General features: G+C 34.7%; 1 protein-coding gene across 1 annotated transcript in view; it reads left to right on the forward strand.

The window, feature by feature from the left end:
* The window catches only part of LOC145986735 (leucine-rich repeat and WD repeat-containing protein 1-like), a 35,838-nt gene extending 13,058 nt beyond the window's left edge, over positions 1 to 22,780 (forward strand). The window contains exons 3-7 of the mRNA XM_083121092.1: positions 164 to 306; positions 3,601 to 3,818; positions 5,524 to 5,728; positions 16,470 to 16,735; positions 21,993 to 22,780. Coding sequence (XP_082977218.1) covers positions 164 to 306; positions 3,601 to 3,818; positions 5,524 to 5,728; positions 16,470 to 16,735; positions 21,993 to 22,273 — 1,113 coding nt within the window. The 3' untranslated portion in view covers positions 22,274 to 22,780. The remainder of the gene's footprint in view (positions 1 to 163; positions 307 to 3,600; positions 3,819 to 5,523; positions 5,729 to 16,469; positions 16,736 to 21,992) is intronic.
* The last annotated feature ends 1,553 nt before the right edge of the window (positions 22,781 to 24,333 follow it).

The raw sequence follows: 24,333 nt of genomic DNA on the forward strand, positions 1-24,333 counted from the left end.
AGATTGCTTGTTTCATTGTCATAATCCCACTTATACTACAGGTAAAAGCTAAGAATTGTTCATACTTGAAGTTTTAGTATTGTTAACTTTTTGTCATTCAACTGCAGAAAATTTTACAAGAAATTAAGATAAAAGTTCTAATATATTCTCTTATCTTTACCAGGTGTGGCAATGCATTTTTGAGCCTGATATGGATGATCCTTCCAGAACTACATCAGTGGTTGCAACATGTGGTGGCTATAGTGTGTGCCTGGTAGATGTAACGACTGGGAAAGTAGGAATGAAGTATAATAATAAGGATCAAAGGTTAGTTCATGTCTTCAAATGGAAATTAATATGTGTTGAACATTCATAATGTAGCATGGTAAAGTGTGATGCATAAATATTACAAGACAAATAGTTCATTATTGATTTCATTTATTTATTTAATTATTTTATCCTGTGTGTGGCTTCTGCTAATTCGGGTGCAGAGATTTTGTCAACTGTTTCATTGTTAATTTGTTTCAATTGTTCAACTTTGCTCGAGCATGCTAATGGACTATTTGCATGGTAATATTTAGGCATCTCGTTCTATCACATAGTGAAAGTAATTTCTTATTTCTACATTGACATTAACACTTCACTACTGTTAAGTTGTACGTCAAAGAGTGATTTCTATTCAGTCTAATTGTCAATTCTTTGTGTTTCATCCTACCACCTAAAACATCATTCAATGTATAGTGAGATGTCGGGATTGCTTCAGACGGCAAAATCCTTCTCATTTTCTGAGTGATGAATATTGAAGAAATGTGCACACGTTCATTAAATTTCACCATCCAACATTTTTTATAGTACATAACTTTTTTAGCATTTAGCTGATTTATTTAGTTAAATTTCCTTTTCTAACCATTGTTCCATTTGAAATGTATAAAGTATTTATTGCATAGTACGAGGCCCATTTCAAAAGTAACTAATTGGTAGAGGCATGCATATTTCGTTTTTGACGAAAACACGAAATGTGAAATAGCACATTGTAACGTTAATTTTTCATGTTTCTGAAAGGTGAGAGGTGCATTTTCCTACCCTGTTTTGTCACGAAATAATGCGAAATCAGCTGCAAAATGCGAAATATACTCTTAAACACGAAATTTAGAGTTTATTTACTGCCACGACACTTTCTGAAGTCAGAATTATCCTGTGTGTTATGCAATTCATGGAAAATTGATTAATTCTGCTGTAAATATTTGAGAAGCAAATATAGACCCCTTCATGCAGGAATAAACTTAATATTCTGGTAATGACATAAATGTGTTATTAGAAGGGATTTGTTTTTGTGTAGTAAGAGCTGTTTTTAACTCAAATTTAGGGTTACATTCACAATTTTAAAAGCAAAATATCATTTTATTTACCGCTTTTGAACCCGAAATTCACTCTGTTTTTGTACCGAAATTTTGCTTTTCGGTGAACCAATGAAAAATACCTGACCATCTCTGATTTTATTCATACTTAGTTGTTGTGAAGTACCACCTAAGGTAGGAAAAACTGCAAAATTGCAGATTTGTATCTGTTGTAGTTCTCCAGTTAAAACCCTCTGAAATATGGTAAAAAAAGCACAATTTTCAGCACACATGCCATCACAAAAAAAGTCATAAATCAAGCTAGAATTGACATAGAAGGTTGGGATAAGAACCAAATAGTTGCTTTTGCTATGAGCTTTAATTAGATATATCACATGACTACTTTTCAATTTTTTTCATGTCAAGGTCATTCAAATGTTTTTTGAAAATCAAATTTTTCAAAAACCTATATTTTGAAAATTTTTAAAAAATGCTCACAGGAACATACATATTTCAACATTAAGTCTTAGAAGTTTTGTTATGGGATCGCAATCGGATCATAGTTTTTGACATGTATAAACAAATACTATACACTAGGTAAGACCATATGACATGGGAATATTGCAATGTAAATTCCATTACTTTGTAAAGGGACTATGTTGTTTACCAAATTGGCCAAATGGTGAAATAATGTGTATGTAGGAAAGGGGCGTAACTTGGGGTCTCGCTTTTTTTTGGAGGGAGGGCAAGTTTTTAACAAATATTTGTTAAAAAAAAAATTTAAAAAAATTGGCTATGCAGGAGCCTCTCTATAGAATGAATGGTACATATATTTTAGCAATGCACACTTGGTAGAAGTTCATTATACAGAGGAAACTCACTTGGTTAGTGAACAGTTATCGATACATTTAGGGTTACAGAGAGCATTTAAGATGGGCTTGAGCTCTTCAAGCTTCTGGCTTGCAACTCAAAGCCAGTAAACAGCAGAGCAGAGGTGAAGGAGCTGCATGTGCTAAGGTGAATAATACTTTGGGAGAAGGCACCCTCCTTTTGACAGAATTACCTCCTGTTTCTTCTGCCATGATTACAATGCCTCACTGCTCTGTTAAAATTAGACGACAAGAGTTTTCCCACTGCATGAATGTGATGGATGAAACCACCTGCCTCACTCACTTCTTCCCTGCCACCTCTCTTACAGTACCATTGCTAACTCTGCAGTTCAAATGTGCATATCAGAACAATCTTGGACAGATGTGAAAGGTTGACTAGGCCTGATTAAAGAAATAAAATTCTGTGTAAGTAATTATATATATTGTAAAGTTTTCATTTTTTAATTGTTTTAAAATATATTTTAAATATTAAATTTAATGTTTTAAATATTTTATTTATTTTTTTAACAAATATTTGTTAAAAACTTGCCCTCCCCCCAAAAAAAGCAAGACCACAAGTTACGCCCCTTTCCTACATACCCGTTATTTCACCATTTGTCAAATTTGGTAAACATGCCATTGGAATATTCCCGTGTATAGTATTTGTTTATACATGTCAAAAACTATGACCCATTGCGATCCCATAACAAAACTTCTAAGACTTGATGTTGAAATATGTATGTTCCTGTGAGCATTTTTTAAAAATTTTCAAAATATAGGTTTCTGAAAACTTCGATTTTCAAAAAAAAGTTTGAATGACCTTGCAATGAAAAAAATTTGAAAAGTAGTCATGTGATATATCTAATTAAAGCTCATAGCAAAAGCAACAATTTGGTTCTTATCCCAACCTTCTACGTCAATTCTAGCTTGATTTATGACTTTTTTTGTGATTGCATGTGTGCTGAAAATTGTGCTTTTTTCCATATTTCAGAGGGTTCTAACTGGAGAACTACAACAGATTGTGAAGCAACAAATTTTCTTGTACTTTTGCATTCACATGTTCAGAACAGTGCGCCACTCCTCTATTCATTCTGAGCAATTTCTTGGCCTTTCTATGCCCACGAAACCATTGCCATACTCGTTACTCTTGGATTATAATTCACAAATGGCAGATTCGTTTATCCATGCAGCCATCATTACATACTGTAATACAAGGCAAACAACAGCAGATTGGTGAACATATGCTCCCTGCATACCCCATGAACTACTTGTAGCTACTGTGCATTTGTGATCTGACCACTGTTACCAGACACATTTTATAACCAGTGAGCTCTTATTTTGAAATGCACTATGTGGTATTATATGATAAATCAGAAGCTTAGATTGTATTACTAACACAATACTTCATATTTCAGTGAAATATTTTATGCTCTTGCATGGACAACCCTCAAACTGGATGCTCTTAGAACTAGGAGAATAAATGTTTTAGCTGCTGGAGGAGCCAAGAGAACAATATATTTATTCCATCCTGCTAAGCAACTGTGTTATCATGAATATAGACTCTCTATTCGTCGCAAAACCTCCATTATAAATACGTTGTTGTTTCATCCAACACAACCAACAATACTATTATGTAAGTAAGTTTGATAAAGATTGTATAAATATTTATTTTTATAATGTAATAATACAACCACCGACACAAATTTCTAGGAAATTTTGTATACGTGTGTAGCTTTAACCTACTTAAGAAACCGTACCAATTTGTTCTTATCTGTGCCTTATACTTTTACAGTTACAGGTCAAATGTTTTCAGATTTTGCCTATATATGTCACTCCTGACTCTTCGTTGCAGGAGTGTAGTACATTAATAAATTATATTTTAGCATGCAACCTTAGTAGATCCGTGAAATTTTCTCTACAAGCCAATCAAAGTGAACAGGTTCATATTAAAAAAGTACCTGAAGACTTATGTGTTTTCCCCATCATTGGAGGGAAAAGAAAGATTTTACATAAGCAAAAAACATCAAATTGCATAAGTTAATATTTTAACCAACTTGTCTGTATTTATGTTTCACTAATCCACTAAGTATGTTCTAACACATAAAAAAAAATGTTGTGGGGTTTTGATGGCTTATGTACAAAATTTATGCCCACTTATAGAACACACTAATGGAGACTTCAATTAAAAACACTGACATTGCACGTTACTAAGACTTTCCTTAATTTATTATAACTGTCAACAGAGAGGGGTAAAAACCATCCAGGTCATGCTACGAAGATTGCTACCATCTTGGAGTCAACATAATTTTCTTAAATGGAAAAATGGGCTAGAATTTGATAAGAAACAGGGTGGTGAGCTCAGTTTTATCGTAATTATTCTCACGTAATTGGTCATTTTGTGTCACGGGCCAATAATTTAGAACCACCCCTATTAAAGACAAGCAAACTAATACAAACCAATTCAATGTCGCAAAACATGATGTGGGTGAGAGGTAAAAACACCCAGGCCATGCTACCAAGATGGCCACCATCTTTGAGTCAATGTCATTTCTTTTAGAAACCATGACAAATTTATCAAAGCAATTTATTTTCATCAAAAACACTATACACTTCCAATAAATCTCAAAATGTGAAAGTCTATTCACTAGATGCGCTCAGTGACACTTGCTATTTTTCATAGACAACCTGTCTCGGATGAAACCATATATGAAGATAGGGGTTATATCTTTGCTCTTTCCTTCAGTGGACATGTAGTCTGATATGCATTCTGATCGGTTGTTGCAAATGTGTTTTCTGTTCACTCTAGGGTATGCTGTGATTAGTTATAACTAGAGTTTAGATTTATAGGGAAAAAGGCACTAATAATAATATGCATTCTGATCGGTTGTTGCAAATGTGTTTTCTGTTCACTCTAGGGTATGCTGTGATTAGTTATAACTAGAGTTTAGATTTATAGGGAAAAAGGCACTAATAATTTTGTGAAAATCACTATAATAAGCACTAAATTAAAGAAAAACATATAATAGGTGTGTAAATACTGGGATTAATGAGAAGTATAAAATTCAAAATCTCATACGTCTATGGCATTGATGATAATGATTTCTTAATATAAATGATTGATTGTTAATTCAAGTTTTGAATAATTCAATATTTTTTCATGTCCCTGTTGAGGTCATATTTGTAAAAAAGTCCACTGTACATAGTTCTGTTAATTTTGTACAATTTTTTTGCATTTCGGGTATGTAAAAATACCCGTTTTGCATGAATAGGAAAATTTTAAGTTGAAATTCAATAATGAAAGTTATCGGATGGATAATATGAGGGAACTTTTTTTCTAGGTGGTGACAACACAGGTAATATAACTGTGTGGGATATTGGAATTCCAGAGCTTCCAAAATATGATGTCACGTTAACTCCCCTCCATACACTTACCCCATTTTCAGAGGTGTTCAACCTAGTTATTGTGCCAGAATGCAACATGTTGCTTGCTGGATGTGATGATGGATTATATGGATGGGACCTAGAAGAAGATGTAAGCATGTGGTTAGTATTTATGTGTGTATTTGTTATTTTTAGAGCTTCTAACTTTTCTAATTTATTTCTTGAAAACTGGATTATATTTTTTTGAAGCAAGTCCTTTCGCATGACTTCAGTGGCCTTTGTTTGTTTTTCACCCCCTCCCCTCCCCCTATTAAACCCAAATTTGAACTTTATACTGTTTTACTTAATTGCAGTGGACCCAGATTTTACATTTCCCCTCACATTACACTTAACAGTCTCTGTGACTTTAAAGTAAAATGCTAACAAAGTTTTTGTACCACAATCTCTCAAAGTTGTGTAATCAAGATGTCTCACTGCTTGTATTGTTCATACTTCATATTCAGGAATTTTGAAACTATTACATACAATGAACAAGATGTTTTCGGGTCACTTCTTTTCTTTTAAGTTTTCATCTTTCAACAAATTTTAAAATAAATAATTGATTAGTTTCCACTTGCTTTTATTACTGGCTGTGACACATGCCCATGCCTCCCCCCTTTTTTTAAGCTCAATATTTCCACTCTTTCAAACAGTCTTTTCCAGATGAGGTAACTACGAGTAGAATGTTGAATTTGATGATCACGTCTGTATTTAAAGAACAAATATGACAAAGAAACCCTATTGAAAGTGGAAATCAATCACTTATAGTATTAATTATTCTTAGTAATGTTGACACAAGATGTAAGCTATGCTTTAATTTAATGCAAAATTTATTATTAAGATACACTATAAAGCTTTACTTCTTGCATGTACTCTTCGCAACATCTTAATTGACCGCTCTGAAAAAATTCAAAGTCCTGAATTCGTAAATATGGCAACATAGCACATCAGAGTCCACAAATAGTATCCAACTTAGCAACAGTTTTTCTTTCTAAACGAAAATGCTCTTGTGAATTTATTTCATTCTTTCACATTCCATGAAGTTAGAAACCCTAAACCAGTAATATAATACCCAATTAAACAAAAAGCGTAAATTGGAAATAGAAATGTTGATTTTTTTAAAGACTATTCGTTCTGAAATAGAAAATAGGGGAATTTACGTGCAGTTGGAAACACTGAACTCGTTCTCCACCACCTGGAGAGAATTGAAATCACATATCAATGCAATGAAGCAAATTTCTCTCGATTTTAGGCAAAATTACAGTAAAGATAAATTGCACAATACCGGACGATTCTACAAAGTGCATCTTTTCCCTGATCTGTGGCAAACATGGTTCAGAACTCCGGCAAAATGTTATTTCAACTTAGATCAACTTGTTTTACAGGCTTTCACGTAAGAAATCCCCTGGAGCAGTTGGTTAAGCGGTCGTCTTGTTTTGCTTTTTCGTCAAGAACGAAGCATCGTAGGTTCAAATCTCACCCACTCCTGATTCTTTCATTTTTATTATTGTTATTTACGTAGTACGAAGTGTTGTACGAGGCGTATTTTTTAAGTAAGTACCGTTTTGATATGTACAAAAAACAAGAAACTTTTTGTAACAATTTTATTGTTACATGAAAGACCACACTTTTATCTACTTTTCCACATAATTGCCACCAATATTAAGGCACTTATCATATCGAACAACAAGCTTTTGTGTTCCGTCGTCATAGAAGTTTGCCGCCTGAGTTGACAGCCACTGCAACACGGCCGTTTTGAGGCTATCATGTGCTTAAACTTCACTTTCTTGGGCAATGTTGAATGCCGCCATTTCATGGATTGTTGTTTTGTTTCGGGTGTAACGTAGGCCACCCATGTTTCATCGCCTGTGATAATTTGGCTTAAGTACGCATCACCTTCAGCTTCATAATGCACAAGAAAAGTCAAGGTGCTACCTAAACGTTTGCTTTCGTGCACCTCAGTTAACATTTTTGGTACCCATCGTGAGCACAATTTTCTATAGTTTAAGCATTCGGTAACAATTTCGTAGATAACACTTCTTGAAACTTCAGGGAACTCCTCTGATAACGAAGAAATCGTGAAGCGTCTGTTCTCTTTCACTTTTTCGTCGACTTTCTGCACCAAATCGACAGTGATCACTGAGGGTCGCCCACTCCGTTCCTCGTCATGAACATCCTTTCGGCCATCTTTGAAAGCTCTTACCCATTTGCGTACCATTCCTTCACTCATAATGTTTTGTCCGTACACTTCACAAATCTGATGGTGAATTTCAACTGCTTTCACGCCTTTAGCACTAAGAAAACTAATAACAGCACGTATTTCATAGTCGGCGGGATTCTCAATCGGCGGAGGCATTTTAAATACGCAAAAGCAAATGTATACACGATCGATTGTTGCCACAATGGCATCTGTGGCTTGCCAACAGATGTAGGTACACAGTGCGCATGCATAGGACACCGACCGCAGCGCTGCAGCGGCGGAATTTCAAAACTGTACTTACTTTAAAAATACACCTCGTAATAATGTAATATAAGATTACATTAAATCACTGCAAATATTTATGCGATTCATTCCTCAGAAATGTTTCTACTCATCTTCTTTACTTTTCAGTGATTGGCAGGATTTTTGGCAAGAAATTTCATTTAGCTGTCAAAAGCTATGTTAACACACATTAAGAATTAATATATCATAAATACATGTTCTTAAACAGCATGTTGTAATCAAGGTGTCCCCGTTTTAATATCAGGTGAAGGTTCCTTGCACAGTGGTTCGGATCCCACTTTAAACTGTAGGTCCAGTCCCGATTAGCTTTACTGTGCATAAAGTTGACTTAAAACTCCAAATCAACCAATACATTACCTTTCAGAGTGGACCTTCTACGATACTGTAGTCGGACAGCATCCGAAAATACAGTTCTGCTTCGACCAGAGTATAATTTCATTTAATATTATGACTAATTTTACTTTAAAACCACAGATTAAAGCGATAATAGTGTCCAGAAAAAGAACCTCAAAGTAGTCTTCACACAAAGTATTTTAATCCATTGCCAAACATTTCAGTTAAGAATGATATTATGCTTTTCCATTGACCGTATTTTCGATTCATAGTGAATTTGCTAAAAGGATCATGTCAAGAAATCTAGATATGTAAGTTTTACTAGTAAATGCATTTAAAATGCACGAAACAACAGGGGAGGAGAAAATAAACCTAAAAAATAAGTAAAAAATGCAACAAAAACTGTTAAGAATACTGACAAATAAACCAAAAGCCAAAAAAGGCTGAAAAATGCAAGAGAAATGTAAAATAGAAAGTGTTTTCAGGCTCTAACTGAAGGGAAACGGACATGATATCAGGTTTGGCATTGTTTTTAAGGGTCAGAAAAAAAAGTTGATTTTTCCTCAACTTCCGGACCCTAATTACTAATTATGACCATTGAAAAAGTTGGAGGGAAGGAGTCGGCTTACTTAAATTTTTCTTGCTAAGGGATCATATCGTTCCATATCTCCACTTTCTAATACAGAAAAAAATCAAGTTCATATTTCGAAAATGACTTGCAGTTTTCCACCACGAAAATATGTTTTCATAGTTTGAAGTTCGTTAGTATTATCTTGCAGGGTTCCCATTGTTTTATTTTCACACATATTTTATATTTCATACGTTGAATATCCCTTTCCTCTCTCTTTCCATACAGTCTTTTTAAAAAAGCTGAAGTTTCTTGGGTTCTGGTTCAAATTACTCCTTTTCGCTCTCCTGTTCCGACCTTAAACAAATAAAAAAAGACTACTTAACTAAACAATTGATTGTTCAAAACACACAGAATTTTTACACAATTTACAAAATATGACAAAACACCAATAGACATGTTCATCATCTTTCCCTTTCATCGTTTCTCGATTCTTTCTGAATTCCTTTCCTCATGAAAATTGCCATGAGGAAATTATAGACATGACATTATGTGTGAATTGGTTTCTTCAAACTGGTAGCTAATCATAACATGACCTACCTGGAGGAAAGGTAGCGTGCTTGATTCTCACGAGGGAGGTCGTAGGTTCGGTTCTCCACCTAGGCAGGATTTTTATCAGGAGTTTATCGTTGGATGTAAAGTTTATCCACCATGCTAAGAATTAACATTGGTCTCTGTATTTCACGAGGTGAAAGGAAATAGTAAGAGAAAGTTGTTTCGATGATAGGAGGAAGTCACATGCCACGTGGAATGCCTAGAATCAAGTTACGTAGAGCTAAGTCTGTAATGGCGGTATCGAAAATATTGCAAAGTTAGTGGGGAAAGTTTGTTATATCTGATACTCGTACTTTCTGTTCAGAGAAGACAAACATTTTAGATACAAAGGCAGTGACGAATTAACGATCATTATGAGGTTTTGAATTTTTTGTTTGTCACTCACTATATAAATACTTATTACTAGTTTCTTATTTCTGTCGCAATAACCATTTTTTTATGTTAATTGGCAATTTACTATTATTTTTAGACGCATGGTAAGATGGTGGTGAGGGGATTGACAACAGTCATTACGAAGGAACAGACATAAAATTACCAATCTTAGAAATTTGAACTCATTAAACACTCTCCTTCGTTACAGTACTGCACTACATCACTATGAATTAACGATCATTATGAGGTTTTGAATTTTTTGTTTGTCACTCACTGTATAAATACTTATTACTAGTTTCTTATTTCTGTCGCAATAACCATTTATTTATGTTAATTGGCAATTTACTAGTATTTTTAGACGCATGGTAAGATGGTGGTGAGGGGATTGACAACAGTCATTACGAAGGAACAGACACAAAATTACCAATCTTAGAAATTTGAACTCATTAAACACTCTCCTTTGTTACAGTACTGCACTACATCACTACTTAACATAACTGTATATCTTTTTTTTAGTATATCGAAATCAAATCATCAATATTTTAGGTGTCACTGAAGAACAAACAATACATAATTTAAATAACATTACATTTTGCATCTTGAATACATATATGTGATTTGTGAATTAATCATGATGTGTGTGTTAACACAACATATGAACAATAACTAAAAAGAAAAGTTTTATCTTTTAATACTTTAAATACTGGAAATCTGCAACTTCTAAGGGGAAATATGCGCAGAAGGGACGTCCCTCAAGTGTGCATCGGATTCATTTTTAAATATTCTAATATCAATGGTCTCTATTCAACAACAAAAAAAAGTAAAAGAGGGTGGGATTTGAACCCACGACCTTTTACGTTTGACGAAAAATAAGGAAAGCAGGGTGTAACCAACTGCTTTACGTTAATTTCATGAAGGAATACCCTTAAAAACATGTTGACGTTTATGAAGACTCCCACGATCCTGTGTTCCAAGCACATTTTCTCGACAAGTCGTGGAAAATATTATTTTTTGAGAACTGTTCGCATAAACTCCTCACAGATTTGCTTCTTTCTGCACAAACTTGATGGCGATATCCTCCAGGTGGAGATAAACTGTATTCAGTGTTTCAAACCCCTCTAATTTCAAGTCGAGCAAGCAGAATCGTAAAAATTTCTCAAGGTTCTTTTTCCAATTTATTATTTATTTTTGATTGTGTATTATAATAACGGTTTATAGTTTCTAAGTTCATGGAAAGTGCGAAATTAAAAACCTCTCACCGCAGCGTTTTTCGTCTAGTGGAACGACCAACTCAAAGTTGGCTACTCTCACTTGGAGCCGAAGTGCAATGCTGCTAAGTTTACGAATTCGGGACTTAGAATTATTTCGGGGCGGTCAAATAAGATGTTGCGAAGTGTACATATTGCTTGCATTGTAACTTTTTCCTTTTAGTTTGTGGTTGTCACAAGCATTGACACATGTTTTTTTTTTTTTTGTTTTTTTTATGTAATTAGGGTGTCTACCAGTCAAGAAAAATCAAGAAATTAAGCTTGTGGTCAAGAATTTTAGCTTTTAATTAAAGAATTAACTTTGGCATACATTAACAATTAAAGCAAGTCTAAATCTTTTGTTAAACTACAGCTTCAGTTTTCATGGCCTTGTGGCTTGGGTGTTTCATTGAATAAGAATATATATTTTCTTAAATTCCAACTACACCTGCCATAGTAGGGGGCAATTAAATAAATGTTAAGAAATGTCAAGAAATAATCATTAGAAAAGTCAAGAACTTTGAATTTTTTATTTTGGTAGACACCCTGGTAAAATTTAGGACAACACACTCCCTTTATCAAATATTTCTTTGTAATTTTATCAAGTTACAGTTAAAACATTAAAAAAAATTAAAAGAAACAATTATGCAATGAATCGTGGAGCCTAACAACTGAATCATAAGCTTCCATCTTTGAAATTTAATCCAACCAAAGGAATCAAGAAAATTTGTATAGAAGAGGGAGATTTTGAATTACCTGATAACTAGGGGGCGGATTTATATAAACTAAAAAAGGCCAAAATATACACTAAAAATTTCTAAAACAACCTATTTTAAGGTTCTGTACGCCTTACATGGGAAGTAAATGTAACAGTAACTCACTCAACACAATTATAGAAATGAAAGTGTAATAAATTGTGCTATTTAGGATCACCTTAATATACTAATTTACAAATGTTTTTAGCTTTATGTAAAAAAATGTATCACGCATTCCTTTGCCGGGAGGCTCTCCCTAAAAACTGCAATATTACAATTATAATAATATACTTATCTTGTTGGAAACACTATGCTCTTTTCGTTGCATTAATCAATATCTTATTCTTTTACATTAGCATTTCAATACACTAGACGTTATTTATCGATGTTTTCATGTACCAGACTCTTGCGATTGTCAGAAAGTAAGTCTGTATTTTGAAAATGTTCTTTCCGTTTCACAAGATGCCACTGGACAGTGTTTGTTAGTTTCATTTCTTGTGTTGATATCCTGATGTAAAATGGATTTTTTTGTATTTAGAATTTTCAAATAAATAAGTAAATTTCAGTTGTGAAAAAACCCAGGCAAATCCTGGACAGGTTTCTCCTGCAACACCGAATTCACCCATTGCAGGAGCTGCAAATTTGGGTTTCTGAAAGCTATTACTAACTGCTTCTCCAATTCAGCTTTCTCAACTTCTCCTAGTACTATTTTCTTTTGAACAATATCGAAAAGTGATTGGATGGACAAAGAAAGAAAGAAATCTAATCTTCGTCATTGAAAACTATCAACGAAATGTTACCATATTTTTAATACTTCATTTAATATTCAGATGAACTACATTTTCATTCAAATTAACAACACGATCGTAAATTGCACCTGGTACAACTACAGATATACCAGAGTGGTCTGGATGGCCTATGGTGCAGGGATTCAACCTTCAAACACTCCGAATGTGAATCCATCACCGTAAACATCATTTCAAAGGAAGCAATGCTAGATTGCTACACTTAACGTGCGGTTCTGAGGGTGATAGAATTCACACCAAAATAAATTAATTATAGACAGATATTGAACTCGGGCCTCAAACCTTCTGTACTATGAATCTGTGGTTCACACCTACCATTACATGGGTGTCGAACAAATGCTACTTGTCATGTGAGATTTAATGGAAAATAATGCACAACGATAGACCAAAGAATAATAAAAACATTTTTTTAATACAAATTGTGATGCAGGTTATATACAAGATATAATTGTGACAATTTTTCTTAACAAAACCAGGAACCGTGTTATATGCCCATTAAATGGCATTAAATATATCGGTAAGTACACAAATTCCACGGACACTATTTCATTTCCTATAGGATTGCCATCTGTCTCCTTCCAATTACTTTAATAGTAAAATTACCACTTCAAATCACTACTACTTTCATGAAGAAAATCACCCAAAAATCATGTTTAATCCTGACCAGTATGTTGTTTGAAGATTTAGCTGCAATTCATCGACAGGCATAATCACAATATGTTATTGTATTTTTATTATGTCTAATTTAAGAATAAAACACGCTCATAGTTCATATCTTCATCATCTGACCATCATTTCGTTAGTTTCTACTGTCTTCTTATTTTGTACTCAAATAACAGGATGATCCTTCACTACACAGCAGCATTGTCTGCTGAAATTAACATAAGTTTATAAAAATCACAGTGTCCAGGCCTAGGCAGGCAACAATTTTTTTCTGTTACCAAAAAAGAAAGCTGTTTGAGCATGGTAAATTTGTATTTTGGCAAATTTCCATTTAAGCTGCCAAAAACTACTCTAAATACTTGAAATGTATTACATGTTTAGAACATACTTGACAATAAATAACTGCCGGCAGTGGTAAACGCATTTTTACCTTCTACCCACTGTTGGAGCAATATGCTGTTACTTCTTCTCTCCTTCGGCATTTATTGTCACTTCTGCAGCACACACACACACACTCACAGATTTATCAAGATGTCACATTAACAGATAATCCTCAAATAACACGATCCTAGTTATGTCGCAGAAATTTGGAAATGTAACTCACATCTCTGAAAGGTCATTGGTTGATGGGTGAGTTTTCTCTGTCTTTGCAACCAGGCCAACTGCAACGCTATGAGATGAGTTTTGGAATGTTCTTGACCAAACTCGTACCCATGACCAGACAGAAGTTGGCTATTTTTTAATGCTGACACAAAGAATGGGGAAAATGAAGCACACAAACTTGAAACTAACAATTACACGAAAATTACACCCAATATATGCAAATTATATGCACGTTAAGCTAAAATATGCACTAACATCCCAAATATGGATTTATATGCACTATAATACTTTACCAGAGTAATCCACATTAAGTGAAATGGATAAATCCATTGAGAGCATATTAATTTTCCTTAAGGAAAAAAACATGCAAATACGCAAAAATCCACCCCCTACTGATAACATTTAGAAGTTACAACTAAATTTTATGACTTTCAGTTGGTAAATGGTTGCTCATTTTCCAGTTGATTCAGTTGTTAGTCTCCAACCATTGGCAAGATTCATTGTATAACCGGTTCTTTTTTCGTTTTTATTAAATTTATCCTATTATAACTGCAAGAGTCTTATGAAGGAAGCATGCATTCTCCCAAAATGTTACATCAAAAAATGTGTTTAAATGCTTGTAACACCATAAAGTGCGTGAAATTTTGGGTTAAAACTAGCATTACCAGACGTCCAGATTTTCCCGAACATGTCCTACATTTTAGCCTTATGTCCGGCGTCTGGGAGGAATTTGAAAAATATCATAAATGTCCTACATTTTGAGCATCACATAATATTAATTAGTAAAGTAGGTAACAGAATAAAATCATGCAAGTTACAACAAGTCTATGGACTGCGCTTCCAAACTCAATGGTGAAATTTATTTTGATTCAGTCATTGCCCAAAAAGAAAAAAGTTTGTCCTGCTATTAAACAAACGGGAAAACGGAAGCACTTAATGAACAAAGTTTTGGGACCACTTTCTGATAACGTCACTGTTCAATGCCTGAGCAGAATCTCTTGCCTTAGGGATTATACTGATCTTTTTCAATATAATTTGATTGTAAAGCAGGAGTATAGAGAACAAAGTTATTCAGGGTGTCTGCCAGTCAAGAAAGTCATGGTAGTCAAGAAAAAGTAAAGAAATCAACAAATAGGTCAAGAAGTCAGTACAAAGGCAATAAATTATACTTGCTATCATATATATTTTTGCTATCATAATGACTGATTGGTTGCTTTAGTCTATTTTACTTAACTTTTTTCTGTCCCTTTGGTTAATCGCGAAAATAATAATGAATGGCGGTAAGGTAAGATGGATGAAGGGACAGTCACAAACATATAGGGACAACCAACACAAGCCCCACATAAGATTATACTGGCTGTGAGTCCAGACACCAAAGCCTCGCTTGTCTGCCAAACACAGTTCAGGATGCAATAATACGAGAAAGCAGATCTAATTCTCTTCTTAAATTCAGCTTCAGTTTTCATCTTAACTGGCCCTTTGGTTGGGGTTTTCAATAAATAAATATTTATTTTCTTAATTACTTATTTCCAATTAGGGGTCGGATAAATAAACGTTAAGAAAGACGGGAAAAAGTCCAGAAAAATCAAGAATTCTGGATGTAGACACCATGTTATTGAACTAAAGACTACCCAAGATGAAACTTCTCGAATTTTAAATTACGGTAATTGCTGAATATTTGTTTAACATTACAGGTCATAATTCAAATGTTCAGAGAGTACTTTTATTACCATCAGCCCAACAGACTAACGAGAGAAATTATTTTTTCATAAAGTCTGTAAAATGTTTGTTACTGGTCCCTATAATTTCAAAGCGTTTGACTGTCCACTCTAACATAAATATAGTTTGACTAAACCTGAAATTTTGATAAAAATTGTCTCGTCAGAGAAGTACCACTTAAATCATGTAGTAAGAGGTGCATTGATTAGTATGATTGCAAGTCTTGAAATTTTGCATTTAAAAATTAATTAAGAATTCATTTTTTTAAAACTGAAAAGGTAATTTTTCAACTACTTTCTAACGTGCTCTATAGAAATATGTATTATTTATAGAGAATGTTTTGTGTCCTACATTTTGACTTAATATCCTACATTTTGGGACAGCATGTCCTACATTTCCCTTACAGCGATCTGGTAACCCTAGTTAAAACACTGCATGCAAATTCAAAGCAGCAAGCCCTCCCTATTTTTTTTTAGATGAAACAATAAGAATTGGCACTTCGAAGGATGACAAATGACAATTCTAGACTAGATCCATCCTTGTGGCAGTACTAGTTGAATTTCTTTAGTTTCCAGGTGATGTAAATATTTTGAATAGATTCCGGAACTATCGCTCATGTACATTGAATCACTAAGATATTAGAAATATACTTTGTATATAACCTTGGTATAATTTACCAGTTCCAGGACACCTCAATTAGAGTTTGAACTTCCTAGCAATCCAGATAAGACGAAGAGAAAGGAACCGTCACAAGTAGATTCCACAATCACGTTGGAGAATGGAAATATTGCTATCAAGTGTGCTAACTACGGTGTTATATTTGTTTGCAATTTGAAAGAGGCATTGAAGAAAGACAAGGATGAAAACGTAGTGAAGCTGAGACCTGAACATGTATTGAAGTGGAGTGAATGCGATGAGTATTTCCTCAGCATGGGCTACAGCAGACGTGAGTTAAACTTGACTTTTTATTCCCTTAAAGGTTGATGTTGGTTTCAGATTTTCTTCTGGCTTTCCTTGAGTTTTGTTAGAAATAAATGAAAGAAAGAGAATGCTTTGCTTTCTTTATTTGCTGACTAATTGGCCAATTAATTGGTCAACTTTGCATCTTGCAACCGAAGTTCCCTGGTTCAAACCCTAGCATGGTTGTTCATATCATTCATATTTTTAGTTAGGATTAGCCAAAAGTAGTAGAAAAGCAACACTGAATCACAAAAATACAAATACACCTTTCTTTCTGCTTCTGTTTCAGTTACTTTGCATAGATTTTTTCTCTTGGGTGAATTCTGACAGTGAGAATGAATGATGAAATGAATCAGTGGCATATACTGGGTTCAAAACCTGTTATTTCACCATATTATAGTGTTTGAATGGACAAAATTTGCTGGTTTTGAGAGGTGGCTTTGTCAGATGAAAGTTTTTATTTTGAGTAATAAGGATACCTTTTTAATGAAATATATTTTTTAAGTACTATACATATCACAAGAATATAATTTTGTGTAACAATTTTCAACTTGCAAGATGTTTGTACTAAAATGTTGGTCTTTTTTTTCACCACAAGCATGTCTTACCATACCTCCCCCACCCTGCTTCCCCCAAATGCATAATAATGTTTTCTGGTTCTAACTGAAAGAAAATTGACTACTATTATGTTTATTCTTTTGAGTGTGGAGAAACCCATGTTAGGAGAAACCACAGCCTAGGGTGTAGTACACTCCTGTTCACACAAAATGGCACACTTTATAGGGCTGAACAGTTGAATAATGTGCCACTTTATCTGATCAGGAGTGTACAAAGAAAGAAAGGCTGATTCCCAGTTGCTAAACCTCTTGCAACTTTCCCTCCGTTAAACATGACAGTGTAGGCGAATATCCTGGGAGATGTCCTCTCCCCTCCCCTAGCCTTCATATCTTCATTCCTCCCCCATATACATGCTGCTGAGCATTGCAATGACAGTACCCAGAGAAAGGTAGACAAGACTTCCTAGTTAATGGACAATATAGAGCAACACTTTCAACTGTGACACACACTAGTTTTGGCAGGAAGAGGGCTGGGGCAGAGTCGTCACTATCCATCATGGCTTGTAACAGCATCTTCAAGATGCTTTATGTAAATGTAAGATCGGACACATCTTGTTTTGCCTAATTATTTCAAGACATTCACTTCACTACTTCTTCAGGAAAGAAATAGATTTGGAGATTAACACATAAAGGATTGAGACATTGATGTCACTGCATGCTACCAGCCTGAAGGAGCCTGAAAAGCATGTAAGCTGCAACTTATATGTATATAATACCTCCGCGTAAATTATGGATGGACAGATTAATCGGTACTCTATCAGTATCGACCGATATAGGCATATCAGTGTATCATTAAAATTACCGATTATTTTACCGACAGTCCATTCCTTTTAATCCATATCCCGACTTTTTCGTCTCGGCTTGGACACTACCTACTGTAAGGGAAGAAAGACTCTTGGCCCACTACAGACATTGTACTGTTTCTGTAGGACTTTCTGTAGAATACTCTGTACATTATTAAAATTGTCTGAACTTTTCATGAGTGAAAAACAGTTGTTTGACACTCAACAAATAGGAACCCCTTGATTGTTGAATGGTTTCTTCTGTTACAGTGTCACCAATGTTTCACATAATTAGAATAGAGGGGAATTGTCTATATTCTTTACGTTATGGAAGAAAGGTTCCTCAATGACTGCAATACAAAACCAACCATATAAGGGGCATTTAGCTCGTCACCTGCACCACAAGGTCTGTGATCCCTTTTCGCCACCACTGAGCAGACGGAGAAAAAACTTTGTTTTCTTTCTCCAACATCAGGGTTTTTCTGCAACTGATGTCCATTCTGCCACTCAATAGCTTAGGGTTAATTAATATTATGTAAATAGGAATATCCACTTCACAGCAGAATCGTTGCTAGATTTTTGGGGCAAAAAATTGCCTGAAGTACTTTTAACATATATTGTTATTTCTCCAAAACACTCAAGAAATCAAGTACATTATTATTTACGAAATTCTGTCAATCTGAATTTGTTTTAGTGCAACTTATCTTCTTTTCTACTTGTAATTGTCTTGAACATAAATACACAGTGGTGTGACCATATAACAGACAACTTTCACAGTGTGCAGAAGACATAAAAGACAAAAAATTCGATCCTTAGAGCCATTGAAAATGGCATTTTCTATCCTACAAGTATGCAACCCCATTTAATAGATTCTTGGTTGCCACTGGCATTTATTTTTACTGTCGAATAAGATTCTAAAAGTGAAAATACACCATAGGAACAATATTATGCCAGCCGTTCCCTTCAGATGTGGCCGCGGTGGCTCAGTCTGTAACGCGTCTGACTACCATGCTCAAGGTCCCGGATTCGACCCCCGGCCGGTTCAAATCCGGGAACTTTTCTAACGTTGGAAGCGGCCCCGGCACCCACCCAACGTCGAATGACATGGGTACCTGGGGGAAACCCTGGGGGGTAAAGGCGGTCAGGGGCGTGATGCTGATCACATCACTCCCACTCATGACCGGATCAAGAAAGTGTGGGGCGTTACCCCCACACCCCCTATACGCCTTCATGGCATGGTGCTAAGCACAGGGGAGAACTTTACCTTTTACCTTTTTGTTTCCTTCAGATATTTTATTTACAGGGTTCGCACTGACTCCAAAGTCCTGGACAACTGGAGGAGTCAGGAAAGCAAGGCTAGCTAGGACTGAGGTCATTGTAAACAAAATATTTTTTTAAAAAAAAAACTTTATAAACCTGGAAAAGTCAGGGAAATTAAATTATTTTTGCTTGACAGAATTTGTAACCGGAAACACGTTCCATTTTATCTTACCAAGGTTCTTTCATTTATTTTCAAAAATGTTCAACAAATGTGAATCATTTGATTAATTTACAAAGTTGAAGTGTAACTCTTATTTTTTAACTAACTAACTCTCTAGCCTTCTTGAACCCGAAGGTTCATGGCTGCAGCAACACAGGCCTTCCATCTTTCCCTATCTTGAGCAAGATCTATATACTCTTTTCCATCCCTACCGATTTCCTTTAGGTCCATCTCAACGTTGTCCCTCCATCTTCGTCTTGGCCTTCCTACAGGTCTCTTACCATCAGGTTTCCCAACAAGAATCCTGTAAACTCCTCTTTACTCTCGCATTCGTGCCACATGGCCTGCCCACCTAAGTCTTCTTGATTTAATTATTCTAATAATATCTGGACGTGAATACAAATTATGTAGTTCTAAATTATGTAACCTTCTCCACTCACCTGTCTCCTCATCCCTCTTAGGTCCAAATATTTTCCTAAGGATCTTATTTTCAAATACTCTCAATTTATGTTCCTCTTTCAATGTAAGGAACAAAGTTTCGCATCCATACAATATTACAAGCAAAATTACTGTTTTGTATATTTTAACTTTTAGTTTCTTAGATATTAAACGAGATGACAAAAGTTTATGAAGAGAAAAGTAACATGCATTTCCTGAATTAAGCCTGCTTTTTATTTCCTCTTTAATATAATTTTTATTTGTTAGTATTACTCCTAAGTACTTGAATTTTGAAACTGGTTCAAACGAGTTGTTATCAATAATTAGATTTTGATTATTACCTAACACTTGGTTTCAGCCTGTAAGCATATATTTAATTGTCTCTTTGCTAACTTCCAAACCTATCTCTTTAACTGCTTTGAAAAATATTTTAGCATTATTCTTAATTGTATTTACATAATCCCCTAATAAGTCTACATCATCTGCATATGCTAACAACTGAGTCACACCATTTAATTTTAGTCCTCCGTTAGTTTCTTTTACCTTCCTAACAGCGTATTCTAAGACAAAATTAAAGAGCAATGCATCTCCTTGTTTTAACCCATCATGAATTGTAAATTTGTCAGACACATTAATATCCACACGAATTTTACTTTCTGTTTCACTGGTGCAAACGTTTATCATATTAACAAGCTTCTTAGGTATTCCAAATTCGACAAACATATTATATAATTTATCTCTATTGACCGAATCATATGCTTTTTTAAAATCAATGAATAGCTGATGTACATTTTAATTATATTCCCACTATTTCTCAAGTGTCTGTCTGATGTGAAAAATTTGATCTGTTACGTTTAAATCCACGTTGATAATCACCTATAATTTCATTAGCATATGGGGTTAGTCTTGTTAAAAGAATGTTAGATAATATTTTATATGTTGTTGAGAGTAGAGAAATTCCACGGTAATTATTGCAGTTCATTTTATCAAACTCTTATTTTTTACTATGTTAAATCATTACCCGTCCTCCTCCGTAGCTGAGCGGGACGGCGAATTCGGCTCTGGTCGGAATTTATAGGGCCGGTGGCAACCCACCATCATGAGGAAATTGGGGAGCTTCGAATGAGTAAGCGTAATCCGGTCCCAGAAACCTACTATAACCACTGGGGATACATCAGGCTGACCCCCCGACTATTCCAATACTGGTTGCAGATCTCCACGCTTAGAGGTGACGAAGGAAAGCGTGGGAGGGAGACCGGCAGTCGGTAGGTAAGCCAAGGCCCTTCGGGGCTGTTGCGCAAAGGATTATTATTATTATTAAATCATTACCCAGTTATATAAAATATCTGGAAAATTCAGGGACTTTGCAACCCAACACACATATGTTGCTTTTCGTAGGCTCTTTGAATTGTTTGTATTATGCATACATGTAGTCTACCCGTATCGGGCCTGCCTTGTATGTTACCAATATGTTACAGTTGCTAGAAGAGGAGTCTTTTTTCTCCAAGCTGGGTTGTTCTACAGAATTATCTGTAGTTGAAGTGTCTATCTATCATTGCTATCTAAGCAGTGTGTAGCACACTGTTGCCAACCATCGGAAAAATTATGAAAAAAATATCTTGTTCCATGTAATTTGCATCGGACTGTAAATTTGCTATTTGAAAAGAAATGTTTATTTTGTGTAAGAAGTGTAGTTTTTAAATCAAAACTAGGGTTACATTCACCATTTTAACAGCAAAGTGTCATTTCATATACCACTTTCGATCCCAAAATGTGGCTATCGTCTTGATCTTTTACTTACTATAAATATGTGACTCTAGTTATAACTCATTGCTTTTGACATAAAAACACTTTCCTGTTTTGTTAAACCATTCCTTGCACATTCTGTTTACATTAGAGTTACGTAGTTATTACGGTATATTTTAGATGCTGGTCTGCTTGTCTGTGGTGATCATAAAGGAGCTCTGTGGGTGTATGACATTCATCTTCTGCAGAGGAGAAGCCCTTCTAAGAACAAATGTCTTGAGGAACCCATTATGAAACTAGAGTGGCCGGAAGTAAAGGACAGCTATTTGGAAAATGCCCGTAAACTCAAACTTGACGTGTACAGTATACTGATAGACAGTGCTACAATTGACCCAGAAGGCAAATACATTATTGCTGTTACAAGCAACAATATGGTGTGCATATGGAAAAGAACTCCATAGCATGTTTTGATAACCATGATATTTATGGTTTTGGTCAACATTTTGATTATTGCATTATTTTACTGATTCAGAATATCTGAAATTATGATTCGATTGCAGTGATTTACACTAAAATCACACACTGCATATCTGGATATAAAAGTTCAGATTTTTTGTTTGATTTCAATTGACTCAGCATCAGGTTAAAACATATCAATACAATAAATATTTAAAAAGAAGAAAACTAGATCAACACATCTATATCATCTTTCCTACTTTCTGAAGATGGACCTAGGTTGACTCACAAATTTGAGCATCTTTACAGATTTGTGTTGTGACTTGAGCTTGCAATAATGTTAAAGATGTGATGCATTACATTTTTTTTCTGATACATGAACTTACGAAACTGTGATGAACATATTTAATTTACCTATGACATAACAATCCCAGACTTTTAACATTTTTTGTATATTTTTACTTTTTTGTGGCCTATGTATGTTTTCTTAATGATTTTAATAAAGGTTATACACTGTTTGAGAATATATTTTTTAAGTATAAACCTTGGGACACAAATTGAAATCCAAATAATTTCCCTGTGGTAAAGGTACTAGACTTACGAATAAATATTGATTTTCTTGTATTTTCTGCAAAAGTGTTATGGAGGGGTCATTTCTCCTTTTCCTCCCTTTTCTTTTCTTGTATGTATTAATATTTACTGCTTGCATTTTAGAATTAATTATTCCTCTTGTATTTTACTATTCTTACAAACATTTATACATGTTTTTTGTTGAAACTATAAATAAATATCTCATAAAGGGAGCATTTGTTCTACCGTAATGTTACAACAAAAAGCTTGTTTAAAATGCTTGTAACAACAATAAACTACAAGAGGAATATGACAGTAGAAAACTTCTTATGTCATGTGCCAGCAATATATTTGTTAAAAAAATAAAATAATACACAAACAGCACGATGAAAAACACTTAGGAGTTCTGAGCTTTCAACTCCTTCACGGAGTCATCTTCAGGGCTGGTCTAGGGAAGATTAGGAGTTTAGGAGATTAGGAAAATTAGGGAGTTTTGTCAGAGTTTCAAAATGTGATCAATAAATTTAAATTTCGTGACCATAAATCCAGTAAAATTAAGCAGGAACTAAGGGACTTCAAAAACTGGTTAGAACAAGAAAACTTGTCGTGCATCCCCTCTAATAAGGGTAACATGAACGTCATCTTAACAAAAGGGTCATATTCAGAAAAAATCATTAACATTGTTACAAAACAAAACTACAAGCAGGTTACAAGGAACCCAATCCCTAAAATCATCAAAGAGACAAAATCTTACTTACAAAACTCCCTAATTTTCCAAACCGGCGACAAACTAATTATGAATGCACCTCAACTTAGTTTCAGATACGGGTTACCAAAAATTCACTAAACTGGATGGCCACTATGCCCGATAATAGCAGGATACTCCTTGCCAAACTTGCAAAAGCTCTACTAAATAAACTGCAGGAATTAAAACCCACTTTCAAATACTGTGTGGCCAACAGCAGAGACATCAAAAAACAAATCACAAGCATCCCAAATGCAGACCAACTCCACCTCGGCAGCATAGATGTCAAAAATTTATTCACTTCCATACCAGTACCCAAAGCCCTAGAAGATACTTGCCAAAAAAAGAATCGAACCACTCATCAGAGGAGATTTCCTGGAAACCCTGAAAATATGCCTCAGCAATGAATTCTTCACTTTTGAAAATAAAATTTTCCACCAAGCAGAAGGGTTAGCCATGGGAAAACTACTTTCCCCGTGGCTAGCAAATTTAGTTCTTTAAGCCTACGAAAATGAAATCAGGTCAAAACAACCCTTCCCACACATCATTTCATGCCGATATGTAGATGACTTCCTCATTATATATCAAGATGAAGAAAAGTTCGAAGATTACGTCAACAGCTGGAACCGGGTAGGTGACTCCATTCAAGTTACCACAGAGAAAGAAAAGAACGGTACCTTGAATTTCCTCGACATCACCATATTCAGAGAAAACAATCGTTTCGCAACCAAAATCTACCACAAACCCACG

The sequence above is a fragment of the Lepisma saccharinum genome, chromosome 1 (genome assembly GCF_977018435.1).
Source record: "Lepisma saccharinum chromosome 1, izLepSacc3.1, whole genome shotgun sequence".
NCBI lineage: Eukaryota > Metazoa > Arthropoda > Insecta > Zygentoma > Lepismatidae > Lepisma > Lepisma saccharinum.